Source organism: Hyperoodon ampullatus, assembly GCF_949752795.1.
Source record: "Hyperoodon ampullatus genome assembly, chromosome: 10".
NCBI lineage: Eukaryota > Metazoa > Chordata > Mammalia > Artiodactyla > Ziphiidae > Hyperoodon > Hyperoodon ampullatus.
Window position 1 is genome coordinate 97795063 of NC_136923.1, and position 18335 is coordinate 97813397.

At 38.1% G+C, this 18335-nt stretch overlaps 1 protein-coding gene across 1 annotated transcript in view; it reads right to left on the minus strand.

Moving 5' to 3' along the window:
* Window positions 1-18335, minus strand: part of SYCP2L (synaptonemal complex protein 2 like) — a gene marked incomplete at both ends in the record, with an annotated part of 72518 nt that overhangs the window by 32832 nt on the left and 21351 nt on the right. The window contains 4 exons of the mRNA XM_079712696.1: window positions 3160-3310; window positions 12805-12902; window positions 13381-13474; window positions 15049-15191. Of these exons, the coding sequence (XP_079568822.1) occupies window positions 3160-3310; window positions 12805-12902; window positions 13381-13474; window positions 15049-15191 (486 nt within the window). The remainder of the gene's footprint in view (window positions 1-3159; window positions 3311-12804; window positions 12903-13380; window positions 13475-15048; window positions 15192-18335) is intronic.

An 18335-nucleotide genomic window follows, 5' to 3' on the forward strand; every position in this document is an offset into this window, starting at 1 on the left:
GAGAAGATCAATCATACTTACACACTTTCTTCAACAGATATTAAAATAAATATATTTTGCTTTTTCAAAATACCTTTCCCAAAATATAATTTTTTCTACGTAGATTGACAGAAAATCACATACCTATCTTCTGGGCAGAATCTTCAGGAGTTAAAAAGGCAGAACTACTCTCAAATTTCATTCCAGGAATTTTTGGAGGTGTGACATTATTTTGCCTGGAGGTATCATTCCGTAATGGTGTTAGAATTTTAGCCTAAAATATAGTATTTTTTATAAAGTGTTAACTTGTTTTGAGTGGTTGTGAATGTTATCAAAACATTCCAAGACACTTCCAACATCCTTTTTTGTTTGTTTTTTGTTTTTTGCGGTACGCAGGCCTCTCACTGTTGTGGCCTCTCCCATTGCGGAGCACAGGCTCCAGACGTGCAGGCCCAGCGGCCATGGCTCACGGGCCCAGCCGCTCTGCGGCATGTGGGATCTTCCCGAACCGGGGCACAAACCTGTGTCTCCTGCATTGGCAGGCGGACTCTCAACCACTGCGCCACCAGGGAAGCCCTCCAACATCCTTTTTAACTGATTAAGTATTGAATATGCTCCATTTGAAAAAAAACAGTAAGACCATAAGATCGCAGGGTTGGAAACACATTAGGTCAGGCATCAATTGATGACTCTAAGTCAAAATTCTCAAAGTGTGGTCCCAAACCACAGGCTTGGCAACACCTGAGAACCTGACAGAAAAGCAAATTCTCAAGCCCCAATGACAATGTACTCAATCAAAAACTCTAGGGAAAGGAGCCAGCAATCTGCATTTCCGCAAGCCATCCTGGTCATTCTGAACACTAAAGTCTGAGAACCACTGCTCTAATTCAGGAGTCAGCAAACTACAGCTCACTGTAAATAAAGTTCTTGTAACTGTAAGTTTTATTGGAACACAACACATCCAACTCATCTGAGTATTGTCCATAGCTGCCTTCACGCTACAATGGCAGAGTTGAATGGCTGCCACAGAAACCATATGACCAAAAAGACTAAAATATTTAGTATCTGGCCCTTCACAGAAAACGTTTGCCAACCCCTGCTTCTAAGTTATTCTCTTAAACTCCAGCACAGAGAAGTGAGTTCTGGATACCAATGTCTGTATAAAGTCAGCAATGCCCTCACTGAAAATCAGCACAGACTTCTTGTCAGTTGCACGCCTTAAATTTATGGGCTCTCAAAGCTTTCCTGTTTCTTCTTTGGTACCTATTTTTTTTTTAAAGCTGTATATTGCTAAAACCTGTTCTTTCGGCCTATTTCTAACTGATAACTCCTTATCTCAGGTTGAACTATTCAACAAATATTTAGGTACTTGCTCTGGCTCACAGGTTTGAGCTATAAACTCTCTGTCACCTCAGAACATGAGTGTCCCTTAGCCTCACAGAGGGCAGCACCCCACACCCCCAGGCTGATGGCAGAAGGCAGGTCGGGCAGGGAGGGCAGATGACGAGCTACTATTAGAGCACTAACAACATCCTATTTCTGTACAGGCCAGCAGGGTGCTGCTGATGCCCTCAGAATCCCAGCAGCTGCCCTTAGAAAACTCTTAAACACTTCGCACTATATTCTGCAGTTTGTGTGTGTGTGTGTGTGTAGATACACATATATAAAATATATGTACATATATGTATTATATATGTATGTACATATATTAGATATGTATATAATATATGTATTATATGCATGTAATATGTACATATATGTATTTTTATATATAAGTATATATAGTTTGTACATATAAAGTATATGTGCACAGTTATATATAACACATATCATATATACATGACTACATATATTATGTTACATATTTTATATAAAATATCATATATACAGTATATATATACATACACTATACTATATATACTATCTATCTATCTAATTTCATTTGACAAAGAACAAAAGCCAACTGCTTAGAGAGGTAATTCAGCTAAAAGCATGATAAATTAAGCTCTGAATTGGCCTGGAGGACACTCGTGTCCATGTTCTTAACTACTTTGATATAAAACAAGGATAACTGAGAGGAATTAAGAAATTTTCAGGGCTTATTCAATATTTGAAATGGCTGAAGGTATTTCAACTGCTTGCAAAATAAAGACTTAAATGTTTAAATCATTAAAATCTTTGGGAGTAACATGTCAACAAACTGAGAACTAATGGAAGAATTAAACCAAGAAGTTTATTTTAAAATATAAATTCAAAAAAGCATACGTTTGCAGGAAATCAGAAGAGCCCAGATTTCAAGCTTAGCTCATAATAAACATCTTGCAACAAATTTGCAACCAATGAAAAAAGATCCTAAATTTTTACCCAAGATTCATATAAAATGTTTAGAAGTCCTTGAAGTTTCTATTGAAAGTGGTTTACATACTAGTAAACCACTGGTTTATTATTCTCATATTTCAGAAAGGAGTTTTTTGAGAAATAAAGGTGGTTTAAAGAGATCAACTTGTTTCAAAACTTACACCATAAGGGCACACGGCAGCCCAGACAAAATTTACTTACTTGATCTTTCTCAAGGTCACTGCCACTACTTATGGGGAATGGTGGCAAGGCTAGAATGGAAGGGAATAAGAGTACCGTGGGTAAGTTTACTTATAAGAAATACCAAAATACACACTAGAAGCAATCCCCACTTCCCACAGCTTGCTAAAATGTCTAGCTCTTAGGATCTGATTATTCAACTTTGTGCCTCACTACCCAGCATGAATTCTCTGCTCCAGATCCTGTTCCTGAGCGCTGTGCTCACGTCTTTCTAGTTTTACCTAATTAGAAGGCTTCCCCTTCTCCACACCTCTTCAAATCCTATTCTTCTCCCAAGCACTAGCTGAGGTCCCACTCATCTCTTCCTAGCAGCTTTTCCTGATGATTTCAGCTTACGTCAGATTCCTCTTATCTGAACTCCTGACTCTATTTATCCACGGCTCAAATTTAACAATTATTGGTCAATTCCATATTCTTTCATACCGTTTTACATCTGTACATTTTCCCTTTCCAGTCTACCAGGGAAGGAGGACCACGTGATCATATCTCTTTGGTACCCGCAGCTCCCATCACGTATTGAAAAATTAGTACCTGATAATTTATTTGAAAAGTGACTGGAAAGAAAACACACACCAAACTTACTTTTTAGGTTACTTCTGGTTCTTATCTTTTTTCTACTAGGATATGACTTCAGGGATTTCCTTTTTTGGTCACTGGTCCAGGACAGTTCACTGGCACTAGTACTTGAATCTTCATCACTCTCCGAGAAGAGGTGTTTCCTATAATTAAACTTCTACAAACACAGGTGATAAATGAGAACTATTAAAAGGACGTTAGTACCATTTATGTGCAATTAAACATATGACTATGAAGTTAGACAAAAGAGAAGTAACTCCTTCTCCTAGAAGACTGGGCTTTCTTACAAAATAAAAGGGCACAGAAATAAGGAGAAGGGAGAAAAAGAGGATGATTATTGGGCTTCCCTGGTGGCGCAGTGGTTGAGAATCTGCCTGCCGATGCAGGGGACGCGGGTTTGTGCCCCGATCCGGGAAGATCCCACATGCCGTGGAGCGGCTGGGCCCGTGAGCCATGGCCACTGAGCCTGCGCGTCCGGAGCCTGTGCTCCGCAGTGGGAGAGGCCACAACAGTGAGAGGCCCGCGTACCGCAAAAAAAAAAAAAAAAAAAAAAAAAAAAAGAGGATGATTATTTCATTAGTCAGTTCTCCACCAAGCTGCTGTAGTAAAAGATGACACAATCCTCTCTAATCAAATACTTGTAGCTGTAGGGATGGTAGATAACTTTCCAAAAGCTGATGCACCTGATTATTGGGCCAACACTAACTTCAAAACACTACCCCATAGGACTGAGAACCACCACTAAAAGAAAGTCAGAAGGAGCTTTAATTTGTTTGTTTGAAGCCCATGATCTCTTATTTCATGAAAAAAATTTTCATTTACTCTTCATACAGAGACTTTTTTTTTTTAGCATACTGACAATAGACTTAAAGCACTCTGCTTCCCAAAGCAAGAACAGCAATGGAGAGATGGAAACGGGCACACGCAGGAACAAAACCACATCACTGACTCAGGGCAAAAAATTTCTTTTCAATTCATTAACACTTCTGATTCTATTCAGAGTAAATCTCAGCTGCTAGTAGGTCTTTAATATTTCTCTTCTACTTATAATCTTTTTTTTTTAACAAAGCAAGAACAGACTTTTAGCTCAAGGCCTAATACAAGGAAAAGTACAATTCAATATAACTTTGTTATTCTCCATCATATTTATTTGGGGGCTTACCAACTATTTGTTACAACTAATGCTGACTTTCCATTTCAAAGTGAAATGCTTTATGCATATGGCTGATTCACTCTGGTGTACAACAGAAACTAACACAGTATTGTGAAGCAATTATACTCCAATAAAGATCTATTAAAAAATAAAAATAAAAATAGAAGTGAGGAAAGAAAATAAATAAATTAATTAATAAAACAAGCTTAAGATAAACTTAACTGAGAAACAAAGAGCAAAGCAATGGTAAAGTTTGAAGATGGCACACAAATAACTAAAACATGGGAAGGACTGCCCCCAAACCAGGAAAGTGAGTCCATTACCGACATCCTTCTTTCTTGCTTTCTGTCACCCTCAAAAGCAGAATCTTCCCTAAAAGCAAAATACATTGAATTAATGGAACTGTTTCACCAACATCTTCTCCTTTCCCAACTTCACAGCACTTTTTTTTCCCCCTTCACACGCCCTTTGATTGTGAGCCCAACTCATGGGAAGTACCCCATTCTGAGACAAACTTTTTACCTTGCAATCCATTTCCATACAGCTTCTGCCTGCCAACAACTGGCTATTTAACACAAAACAAACCTTTGTTGAGCCCTTCTCTGCCAGGCATACAAAGAAGAGGCTGGCAAGGCAACATCAGCAAGTAAGCAGTGAGTGCGACAATGCTACAGGGCAGTGTTTCCCGCCTGGCTCTGCCTTAGAATCAACTGGGTGCTAAAAAGGCAAGCTTTTCTTGATGATTAGTGATGTTGAGCATCTTTTCATATACTTATTGGCCATTTGTATATCTTCTTTGGAGAAATGTCTATTTAAGTCCTTTCCCCATTTTTTTTAATCAGGTGGGTTTTTATTTTTTTTATTTATTTTTTTTACTATTGAATTGTAGGAGTTCCTTATATATTATACTTTGGATATTTACCCCTTATCAGATACATAGCTTGCTATTATCAAAAAACCAAAAGACAAGTCTTTCTATCTGCTACCATATAGAAAGAAACTTGACTTTTTTACGTTAATCTTATATCCTTCAATTTTGTTAAAGGGGAGTTGTTTAATGGGGGCCAAGTTTCAGAAAGATGAAGATGAAAAAGCTCAGGAGACGGATAGTGGTGATGGCTGTACAACAACGTGAAGGTACTTAATGCCACTGAACGGTACACTTGAAAATGGTTAAGATGGTAAATTTTACATTATGCCTATTTCATCACAATTTTTAAAATGTTAGTTTTACACCGTTAGTTTGTGTGTGTATAGTCTTGATAGAGATACAGTAGGAAAATAAAATAGCTAGTTAAAAATCCCACTAGGGGATTATAGATAGACAGGGAACTTCAGGGAGCTTTGGGAGACCACTGTAAGTTAATGATCACTCAAGAAAGCAATCGGAAAATCATGAAACAAAGCAGGCTTGCTTAACAACGAAACTCACAACAAAAATATACATCAAGTCAATGATGTCTGCATCCTGCTGGTTGAGGTCAGTAAGTTAATGACCCCTAGGACATGCTCCTCTTCACATGCTAAAAACAAAAGTATAAGGGAAAGGTGACATTCCAAAGTAGAAGACCCTCACTATACTGAAACCTGAGATGACTGACCATATTTTAGCATACATTATCATCCTTCTGCTGATTTGAATAGCGCCATGACCGTCCTGGTTTGACCACTAGGGACAAGAAAACTCCCCTGTCCGACATAGAGGAGGTGGTGATGAGGGAAGCTTGATGTCAACTCAAGAATGAGGAAGAAAGTGGATTTCTCCCCCCTCCCCACTTTTCCTTTGTTTATAAAAATGTAACCCATTAAGTGCTAGGGGCAGAGCCCTCCGGCTTGTACCTCTTGTACCCCTCACAAGCCTCCTATACTAATAAATTTTCTTTACCTGTCACCCTGCCTCTTGCTGAATTCTTTCTGTGCGGAGACAGAAGAACCTATGCTCTACTGAGTCCCGAAATGCGTTCTGCGGTTTCAGTCTGAATTTATAAGCAGCTTCAGGTGCTGTTTTATTCCAACATGAAAGAGCTAAAAAGCTCTGAGCAGTACCCAAGATTTCTTTGCAATAATGGCACCTGAACGTCCCTTTTTTTTTTTTTAGTTTGAATAGCCTTTTATTCAACCCAGTGTATTTAAAACATTATAATTTCAACATGCAGTTAATATGAGCAGATTGTTAATAAGCTATCTTACATTCTTTTTTTTTGTACCAAGCGCTGAACATCCCTTTTAAGTGAAGTACTCATTTGCAGAACAAAAAAACAGAGACCCGGAGATAAACAGATTACTCCAGTCAGGAATCTTTAACTCAGAGTCTGTGGTGTTACTATTACTGTTAGATGCTCTAGGGGAATTATGTACCCTCCGTAAGTCCAAGACCTACCCTTCTGCTCTATGTGGAAATATCCCGTAGGACCAAGCACGCAGCCCCTTCCCAAAGCCGAATCTGGACTTCTAGGAGCAACAGCAACAATGTTCCATGCCTCTCAGAATGAGAAAAAGGATTCTCAGATTCAAGTGGGGCTGAAGAATTCTCTCACTGCTGAATGGAGGATCAGACAGGCAGAGAGAGGCAGCAGGTTACTGGGAAGGCCCAGCTCTGCCAGGGGTGCCTTAGAGCAGCACTTCCAAACCGTGCTGGAAGCCCCTTCCAGCGCCCCACTCCTTCTGGGGCCGATGTGAGAGGAAGAGGTGAAGTCAGAAGAAACCTGGATTGCTCCAAGGATCTTAAAGAATGAGACACTGGATGCCTGGACAAGAAAGTGTGATGGGAAGGAAGTGTAGCGGTCGGGCAGGTTTCTACCCGCTTCTAGTTGAAAGAGATCCTTGAACAATGAATGGCTAGCTATAGCGATGGTATAAAAACACTACTTTTTATTTCCTGGCTCATGGCCTGACAGAAATGTAGGCTCTATTCCTGGCTTAGAACTCTTTTTTTTTCAGAAGGACATCAGCTCAGCTTTTATTTATTTATATATTCTTGGCTGTGTTGGGTCTTCGTTTCTGTGCGAGGGCTTTCTCTAGTTGCTGCTAGCAGGGGCCACTCTTCATCGCCATGCGCGGGCCTCTCACTATTGCGGCCTCTCTTGTTGAGGAGCATAGGCTCCAGACACGCAGGCTCAGTAGTTGTGGTTCCTGGGCCCAGTTGCTCCAAAGCATGTGGGATCCTCCCAGACCAGGGCTCGAACCCGTGTCCCCTGCACCGGCAGGCAGACTCTCAACCACTGCGCCACCAAGGAAGCCCCAGAACTCTCATTTTTTAAGGTCAAGAAAGAACAAATTTCACAGTGTGACAGAGTGCTTTAACCTAACATGATAAAAGGAGAAATAGCACTGTTCATATATAAAGTGTAAACCCTTAAAGCCCAAAACCAATATAGGCTGACACAGAAAAACAATAGGAGAGATATCTAGTAACTCACAGAAGAAGAATGGTATTGGGGAGGTGGAGCCACAATAACATATAAAAATTAATGAAGTAAATAAAGGAAATGATAACACACTGAGGACCCTTTGGGGGATTGTGTGGTTCTGGCAGAGGAATGAAGAAATAGCCCACATCAGTATTGGATCTGTTCATTCATTCATCAGTCCATCCATCAATGAAACTGTATTACTGAACCTGTTGACAAGAATGTCTAGCAACTAGAACCCTCAAAGACTGGGACTTCGCTGCAGTCCAGTGGTTAAGACTCTGCACTTCCAATGCAGGGGGGTGTGGGTTCGATCCCTCATTGGGGAACTAAGATCCCACATGCTGCATGGCACAGCCAAAAAGAAAAAAAAAATCAAATAGAACCCTCAAAGACTGCTGGTGGGAATGTAAAATGCTGCAAAGATTTTGGAAAACATTTTGGCACTTTTTTAAAAAGTTAAACATATACCAATTATGATCCAGCTATCCCATTCCTATATATTTACCCAAGAGAAAAGAAAACACATCTCCATACAAAGACTTACACATGAATCCTAAGGGCTTTACTTGTAACAATAAAAAACTGGAAACTCAAATGTCCATCAGCAGAAGAATGGATAAACAAAATGTGGTATATCCATACAATGGATCCACTATTCTCCATACTACTCAATAATATAAAAGGATGAACTGTTGATACACAATGAATCTCAAAATAATTACACTGAATGAAAGAAGCTAGAAAAAAAGTACTTATTGTTTGGTTCCATTTAAATAAGATTTTTAAAACTACAAACTCATCTATAGTGACAGAAAGCAGATCAGTGATTGCCAAGGGTCGGGGTGGGAATGCAGAAAGACAGGAGAGAGGGATTTCAAAGGGGCAGGAAGAAATTCTTGGAGATGACAGATACGGTTCTTATCTTGATTGTGGTGATGGTCCCTGGGTGTAGACATATGTCAAAAACTGTATGCCACAGATGCAAAAATCTTCAACAAAATACTAGCAAACAGAATCCAACAGCACATTAAAAGGATCATACACCATGATCAAGTGGGGTTTATCCCGGGAATGCAAGGACTCTCCAATATACACAAATCAATCAATGTGATAAACCATATTAACAAATTGAAGGAGAGAAACCATATGATCATCTCAATAGATGAAGAAAAAGCTTTTGACAAAATCCAACACCCATTTAGTAGGCATAGAGGGAACTTACCTTAAGATAATAAAGGCCATATATGAAAAACCCACAGCCAACATTGTTCTCAGTGGTGAAAAACTGAAACCATTTCCTCTAAGATCAGGAACAAGACAAGGCTGTCCACTCTCACCACTATTATTCACATAGTTTTGGAAGTTTTAGCCACAGCAATCAGAGACAAAAAAGAAATAAAAAGAATCCAAATCAGAAAAGAGGAAGTAAACCTGTCACTGCTTGCAGATGACATGATACTATACATAGAGAATCCTAAAGATGCTACCAGAAAACTACTAGAGCTAATCAATGAATCTGGTAAAGTAGCAGGATACAAAATGAATGCACAGAAATCTCTTGCATTCCTATACACTAATGACAAAAAATCTGAAAGAGAAATTAAGGAAACACTCCCGTTTACCATTGCAACAAAAAGAATAAAATACCTAGGAACAGACCTACCTAAGGAAACAAAAGACCTGTATGCAGAAAACTATAAGACACTGATGAAAGAAATTAAAGATGATACAAACAGATGGAGAGATATACCATGTTCTTGGATTGGAAGAATCAACACTGTGAAAATGACTATACTACCCAAAGCGATCTACAGATTCAATGCAATCCCTATCAAACTACCAATGGCGTTTTTTCACAGAACTAGAACAAAAAAATTTCACAACTTGTATGGAAACAGAAAAGACCCCGAATAGCCAAAACAATCTTGAGAAAGAAAAATGGAGCTGGAGGAATCAGGCTCCCTGACTTCAGACTATACTACAAAGCTACAGTACAGTAATCAAGACAGGATGGTACTGGCACAAAAACAGAAATATAAATCAATGGAACAAGACAGAAAACCCAGAGATAAACCCATGCACATATGGTCACCTTATTTTTAATAAAGGAGACAAGAGTATATAATGGAGAAAAGACAGTCTCTTCAATAAGTGGTGCTGGGAAAACGGGACAGCTACATGCAAAGGAATGAAATTAGAACACTCCCTAACACCATACACAAAAATAAACTCAAAACGGATTAAAGACCTAAATGTAAGGCCGGATACTATAAAACCCTTAGAGGAAAACATAAGCAGAACACTCTATGGCATAAATCACAGCAAGATCCTTTTTGACCCACCTCCTAGAGTAAGGGAAATAAAAACAAAAATAAACAAATGGGACCTAATGAAATCTCAAAGCTTTTACACAGCAAAGGAAACCATAAATAAGACGAAAAGACAACACTCAGAATGGGAGAAAATATTTGCAAATGATGCAACTGACAAAGGATTAATCTCAAAATATACAAGCAGCTCATGCAGCTCCATATAAAAAAAACAAACAACCCAATCCAAAAATGGGCAGAAGACCTAAATAGACATTTCTCCAAAGAAGACATACAGATGGCCAACAAACACATGAAAGGATGCTCAACATCACTAATCATTAGAGAAATGCAAATCAAAACTACAATGAGGTATCACCTCACACTGGTCAGAATGGCCATCATCAAAAAATCTACAAACAATAAATGCTGGAGGGAGTGTGGAGAAAAGGGAACACTCTTGCACTGTTGGTGGGAATGTAAATTGATACAGCCACTATGGAGAACAGTATAGAGGTTTCTTAAAAAACTAAAAATAGAACTACCATACAACCCAGCAATCCCACTATTGGGCATATACCCTGTGAAAACCATTATTCAAAAAAAGTCATGTACCACAATGTTCACTGCAGCACTATTTACAATAGCCAGGACATGGAAGCAACCTAAGTGTCCACTGACAGATGAATGGATAAAGAAGATGTGGCACATATATACAATGGAATATTACTCAGCCATAAAAGGAAACGAAATTGAGTTATTTGTAGTGAGGTGGATGGACCTAGAGTCTGTCATACACAGTGAAGTAAGTCAGAAAGAGAAAAACAAATACCATATGCTAACACGTATATATGGAATCTAAAAAGAAAAAAAAATGGTTATGACGAACCTAGGGGCAGGACAGGAATAAAGATGCAGATGTAGAGAATGGACCTCAGGACACAGGGAGGGGGAAGAGTAAGCTGGGATGAAGTGAGAGAGTGGCATGGACATATATACACTACCAAATGTAAAATAGATAGCTAGTGGGAAGCAGTCGCACAGCACAGGGAGACCAGCTCGGTGCTTTGTGACCACCTAGAGGGGTGGAATAGGGAGGGTGGGAGGGAGACGCAAGAGGGAGGAGATATGGGGATATATGTATATGTACAGCTTTGTTATAAAGCAGAAACTAACACACCATTGTAAAGCAATTATACTCCAATAAAGATGTTTAAAAAAAACTGTCAAAAATTTGATGTTAAAGTATACATCCAATTGTACACTTTAAATATGTACACTTTATTTTATTTCGGTTATATCTCAATAAAGCTGTAAAAAAAATCACAGGTATGACCCATTCTCTTCAGAGGCCTACATGGAAAGTGGCAATAAAATAATGCCAAGTAATACATGTTTTCTGGCGAGAAATATTCAGTGTTCTGCTACAGAAAACTACATCACCAAAGATAACATTGGGACTATAATTATAGAGATGCATAGGTCAAGAGAACTTTCCAAAAAAAAAAAAAGAGAGAACTTTCCAGCCCTGCTCAAATCATTCTGCAGAAAACTGCACACAACGCTCTCTCCTTGTGTGGAGCACAGCCAGATGCAAAAAAGGGGGAAAAAACCTAGACAATCGAATTGTAATTAATGAGTCACATTAACAGCAATCTACATGGTTTATGAGTTTTGAAAATCACGTACCTAGATGTATCATTTAATTCAGGAACCTGCATTTTTGCTGATGGTTCTTGTAAATCTTGTTTTGAAGGAACTTTAAGCATGAAAATGAAAAACAAAAATTATTAAGCATCTCAAGTAAACATTTAAATATACCATTCAAGTCTTATGACAGAAAAAAATCTGACCTTTTTGTGTATCATCCAGTTTTGATTTTTCAGGTGAATTATCAGCTGTATTTGTTTGCTGCAGGAAAAACATATATACTTAATTACGTTATGTTTGAAATTTTTTACAATTCCAAAGAAAAGCATTTAAATAGTAGGATATCAGGCTCTTTGTTCATTAGATTTAGCTCCAAATGACTGTTGGCTGTTCCAAAAACATCAATATCCACCCTCAGAAGATTTGCCACCATCAAAGACAATCACAGAGTGTCTCAGAGTTACTAAGGGAAACATCAAAGGAAGACTTACAAAAATGTCTTCAACAGCATCATAAGCATCATAATTGTTGAGATATGTACAAGTTCCCAAAAAGACAATCTATCTGGAGGAATCATCTTTGGTGTATTTGTTTTTTAAAAAATCATAACACTATCACATTTCTGTATAATGTGTCCATGTAATCAAACATAAGAAAATGGACTGAACACCAATACATGCCAAGCAGTGTGTTATGTGCTTTATGTATCTTATGCTTTTAATCCTAAGAGGGCCACACTGTAAACCAGCTATTACCTTTGCTTTATAGATGAGAAGCCTCAGGCTCAATGATGTTAAGTAATTTTCCCAAGTTCCCACAATCAATAAGTGAAAACCAGGTCTGATTCCAAACATTAGGCTGCTTTTCCCAAACTCAGTCTCCAGATCCCAAATGAGGGAATGAGGCAAAGCCAGCCAAGTGACACATTCCACGGGAGAGCCAAGATGAGTGAAAGTCGAGAAAAAATAAACACGGCAGGCAAAAGTAACTTAAAGGAGGGGATAGTGAAAAAAGAGAGAGATGGTTGACCAGGAGAAAATGGACCACAAGCCAGAGAGTCAGCTTCCACCTGCCAACATCCTGGTGGATACAGTTCAGAATCTTGTCCCCAGTTCCCTGTACTCACAGTAGGCTCAGACTGGTTATTTAAGGGGAGAGTTGTTAGGCATTGGTTATCTTCAGCACTGGTTAACTCTGCCAGCTCGGTAGATTCCTTTGCTTGGTCTATACACATTAAGAAAAGAGCAATAAAGAATGGTAACAATAACCATACACAATGCTGCATACACCCTCCAAATGCTCTTCATGAGATTCATACTCCAAGTACATCACCATCTTTTGGTAGGAGCTGGTAATTAGGACCTGCTATGGGCACCTTGGAAAACTGCTTTTGGGTCTAACTCATAAGAGATATGTAACCTGTGCAGGGCCAGCTTCATGGGTAGACAGGGCCCTACACACTTGCCTCCTGCCACCCCATCATAATTTCTCTTTTGTCATTTCCAATTGACCCCAAGACAGACTGTATCAGGTGGAGAAAATAATTCAAGGTTTAATCAGCAACTTTTCTTTCTCCAAAGGTATAATAACACATTAATTACTCCTATATGATCACGGGTTTTCAGTGACCTCTTTCAAGTAATATTTTATCATTGCCTCTCTACAGAATCCAGGTAAGAAATTTTGTTATTTCCCAATATACCTGTCTCTCTTTCGTGGCTGCCAGGAATCTCAGTGTCTTCTTTCTCAAACTCACCAAAAAGGTCTGAGGAGATTTTCGTCTGGTCAGGCCTCACCTGAAATGCAAACCAAAAATCACATGATTTTTAAAAGCAGTAATCCTTTTAAAAATTTATTAGTAACAGACCTAAAGAGACATAGACAGCAATACAATAATAGGAAGGGAGTTTAATACCCCACTTACATCAATGGATACATCACTCAGATGGAAAATCAATGTGGAAACATCAGCCTTAAATGACACGTTAGATCCAATGGACTTGACATATACATAACATTCTACCCGGAAGCAACAGAATACACATTCTTCTCAAGCACATATGGAATCCAGGATAGATCATATATTAGGTCACGAAACAAGTCTTAATAAATTTAAGAAGACTGAAATCATATCAAGCATCTTTACCAACTACAGTGGTATGAAACTATAAATCAATTACAAGAAGAAAACTGGAAAACTCACGAATACATGGAGATTAAATAACACGCTTCTGAAAAACCAATGGGTCAATGAAGAAATCAAAAAAGAGATTAAAAAAAAACCTTTTGGCAAATGAACATGGAAATGCAACATACCAAAACTTATGAGGTGCAGCAAAAGCAGTTCTAAGAGGGAAGTTCATAGTGATAAATGCTCACATCAGAAAAGAAAAGAAGGACTTCCCTGGTTGTCCAGTGGTTAAGACTCTGTGCTTCCAATACAGGGGGCACAAGTTCGATCCCTGGTTGGGGAACTAAGATCCCGCATGCTGTGCAGAGTGACCAAAACAATAATAATAATAAAGAAAAGAAAGAACTCAAATAAACACCATATCTTTACACCTCAAGGAACTAGAAAGAAAAATAAATGAACCCAAAGTTAGTAGAAGGAAGCAAATGAAGAACAGAATGGAAATAAACAAAAGACACTAAAAAAAACAATAGAAAAGATCAATGAAACTAAGAGCTGGTTCTTTGAAAATATAAACAAAATTGACAAACATCTAGCTGGATTCACATATATATGTGTGTGTATCTATCTGTCTATATTTAAAACAGCATATTATTCAGCCATAAAAAAGAAGCAAATCCTGCCATTTGCAACAACATGGGTGGAACTTGGGGGCATTATGAAAAGTGAAATAAGTCAGACAGAGAATGACGAATACCGTATGACCTCACTTGTATGTGGAATCTTAAAAACAACAACAAAAACAAGTTCACAGATACAGAGAGCAGATTGGTGGTTCCAGAGGAGGGGTTGAGGGCAGGTGAAATCGGTGAAGGGGGTCAAAAGGTACAAACTTCCTGTTATGAAATGAATATGTCATGGGGATGTAAGGTACAACATGGTGACTATAGTTAATACTATATTGCATATTTGAAAGTTGCTGAGATACTAAATTCTCTAAATTTTTTTGGGTCACAAAAAAAACTTCTAACAATGGTGATAGTTGTCAACTAGTCTCATTGTGGTGATTTTTTCACAATATATACAAAAATGGAATCATTATGATTTACACCTGACACTAATATGTTTTAGGTCAATTATATCTCGATTTTAAAAACCCCAACATGGAAATGTAAGAGATATGAAAACATACTAAAACATATTTACTGATAAATAATCAAGAAGAATTAAACATGCCACCTGTTTGTCATCTCCTAAAGCTTTAATGGAAGCTTCTGCTATGTTGAATTGCAATTCAAAATGAATTTCTATTTTCATCACTTCTTTGTTTCTGATATTAATAGGCTTCTTCAGGTAAATTTTGAGCATCTTCATCTCAGTTTCTAGCAAAAATAAAGTATACCAATGTAGATCAACATACTGAAAGGTTATATTTTTAAATTTTATAATTTTAAATAACTGCACTGGGATATTTGTTCACTGTCCGGATTCTTCCGCAATGAGAAGTTGAAATAATTTTAATAAAGTTACTCTGAAATTATTTTTATTAGATGCACATGTATATTTTTACACACACACACACACACACACAAGTTTAAGCAGTTAATCTAGCAGAGATAGAAGTAACTTAGCAGCATAGCAAATGAGATATTTTGTCTTCTAAAATTCAATCCATTTTTTAAAGAACATTTGTGAATACAAAGCTATCATCTGTAACAGGTATTTTACTTCTCAATATATTAAGCACAACATTCATTCTCATTCTTTCTGTCTCTCTCAGATCCCACTCATTTCTAAAATTCAAAATAAAATCCACTGTTCTCAATATACAAACTGGAATAATCCACACTCATCTCAACAGACTCCACTTAAAGAACAGAAATGGAAACATTCTCCAGAGAGGCCTAATTCTCAGACAACAGTCTCCTTGAGGGCCTCTGGCCAGGACATCAGCCTTTTACTGACAAATAGTCATTGGTTTTAGAAGAGAAAATAGTTTAGACCACAATTCATAGCGAGCCCAAGAATAAGCCACAGTAAGTACAAGCTGTGTTGGAAGCAGCAGGGGTGAAAGAATAAAACCCATGAAAGAGCAGGCAAAGCTCAGGGTCACAAATTGATGAGAATGAAAAGAGGAAAAAAGAGACACACCTGGGTCTAGATCTGTGGCCAGTGGTACTCGAAATGTGGCTAGTACAACACGAATTGCATTATAAGCATAAAATACACACTAGTTTGTGAAGACATAGTACCAAAAAAGAGAAGGTAAAATATCTCATTAATTGTTCATATTGATTACATGTTAAACTTTTAATATTTTGGACATACTGAGTGAAATAAATATATATTATTAAAATTAGTCCACTTGAAAAAAAAACTTTTTAATGAGGCTACTAGAAAGTTTTTAATTAAATATATGGTTCAGATCCTATTTCTATACAACAGTGCTGGCCTCTAGTAAAGTTCAACAATCCCCCAAATGCTGATCTTACTGGACGTTCAGTCACTGCAGAGAAAGTCTCTAAATCCCTGCAGCAAAAGTAATTCTAAACAAGGTCTGAAAATGTAAATAGCTAGTTGGGCTGTGGAGCTCGATGCAAACGTACAAGGGCGAGAAGAAATAGCCCGAGGGCTGCCCTCAACAGGCTCCTAAGACACTGTCAACCCCTTAGCAGGAAGGGCTCGGCACGCAAAAGGCAAGTCTTGCTTGTAGTGTTTGCTACACAAGCCTCAGTTGCCTCGGCTATAAAACTAAAACATCACACCTACTTCCTCCTGCTACTGTGAGGCACTTTATGAATTTTAAAGTCTCCCCAAAATGTGATATATTTATAAAGTGTAGAATATTAACTTTGGTAAGTTGGTTGCTGAAAACCACCTCAACAGCAAAGTTCAGATTCAGAAACTTAAAATATGTAATGTTAGGGGTACCACAGTCAGAAAATCCATGGAAGTCTTTATAAAATGTTGACTTCAGAATAAACACCAATGATACTTTGCATATCTTAAGTGAATAGTAACAGGTAATGACTATATAAATTAAGTTACTCTTATGATTATATTTAATTTACATTTCTAGTAAGATGGTTATAAACCCCTTTCCTTTACTACAGATAGGAGACACCTCCAACTCAACGTATGCTATCTTTCCAATTTTGTGACTGTATAACTGCTCGTTTGTGCTTCTTCCCATCTGTGACACCATAAGAAATATATATTTGATCTTGGCCTTGGTTCCTGACACAGAGCTCCTGAAATGCATTTTAAGTGATGGGGTGCTAGGAGCATCTTTTGTTCTAATATTTGGTCTTTGACCCTGGTTCCTGACACCAGAGCTTCTAAGGCCCTTGAAATGACTGGGGTGATGAGTGTTTTATAAGTTAATGAGGTGACTGGAGGTTAGAGGACTGGGGGTTGGAGGACTTAAGGATGGGGACTGGTCAAAAACTTGCACAAGCCTATTAGATAGCCTCATCCACCAGAGGGCAGACAGCAAAAGCAAGAAGAACTACAATCCTGCAGCCTGTGGAACAATAACCACATTCACAGAAAGATAGACAAGATGAAAAGGCAGAGAGCTATGTACCAGATGAAGGAACAAGATAAAACCCCAGAAAAACAACTAAATGAAGTGGAGAAGGGAAAACTTCCAGAAAAAGAATTCAGAATAATGATAGTGAAGATGATCCAGGACCTCGGAAAAAGAATGGAGGCAAAGATCAAGAAGATGCAAGAAATGTTTAACAAAGACCTAGAAGAATTAAAGAAAAAACAAACAGAGATGAACAGTACAATAACTGAAATGAAAACTACACTAGAAGGAATCAATAGCAGAATAACTGAGGCAGAAGAATGGATAAGTGACAGAATGGTGGAATTCACTGCTGCAGAACAAAATAAAGAAAAAAGAATGAAAAGAAATGAAGACAGCCTAAGAGACCTCTGGGACAACATTAAATGCAACAACATTCACATTATAGGGGTCCCAGAAGGAGAAGAGAGAGAGAAAGGACCAGAGAAAATATTTGAAGAGATTATAGTCGAAAACTTCCTTAACATGGGAAAGGAAATAGCCACCCAAGTCCAGCAAGCACAGCAAGTCCCATACAGGATAAACCCAAGGAGAAACATGCCAAGACACATAGTAATCAAATTGGCAAAAATTAAAGACATTATTGAAAGCAGCAAGGGAAAAATGAAAAATAATATACAAGGGAACTCCCATAAGGTTAACAGCTGATATCTCAGCAGAAACTACAACCAGAAGGGAGTGGCAAGATTTCATACTTAAAGTGATGAAAGGGAAGAACCTACAACCAAGATTACTCTACCCAGCAAGGATCTCATTCAGATTCGATGGAGAAATCAAAAGCTTTACAGACAAGCAAAAGCTAAGAGAATTCAGCACCACCAAACCAGCTCTACAACAAATGCTAAAGGAACTTCTCTAAGTGGGAAACACAGAGAAGAAAAGGATGTACAAAAACAAACCCAAAACAATTAAGAAAATGGTAATAGGAACATAC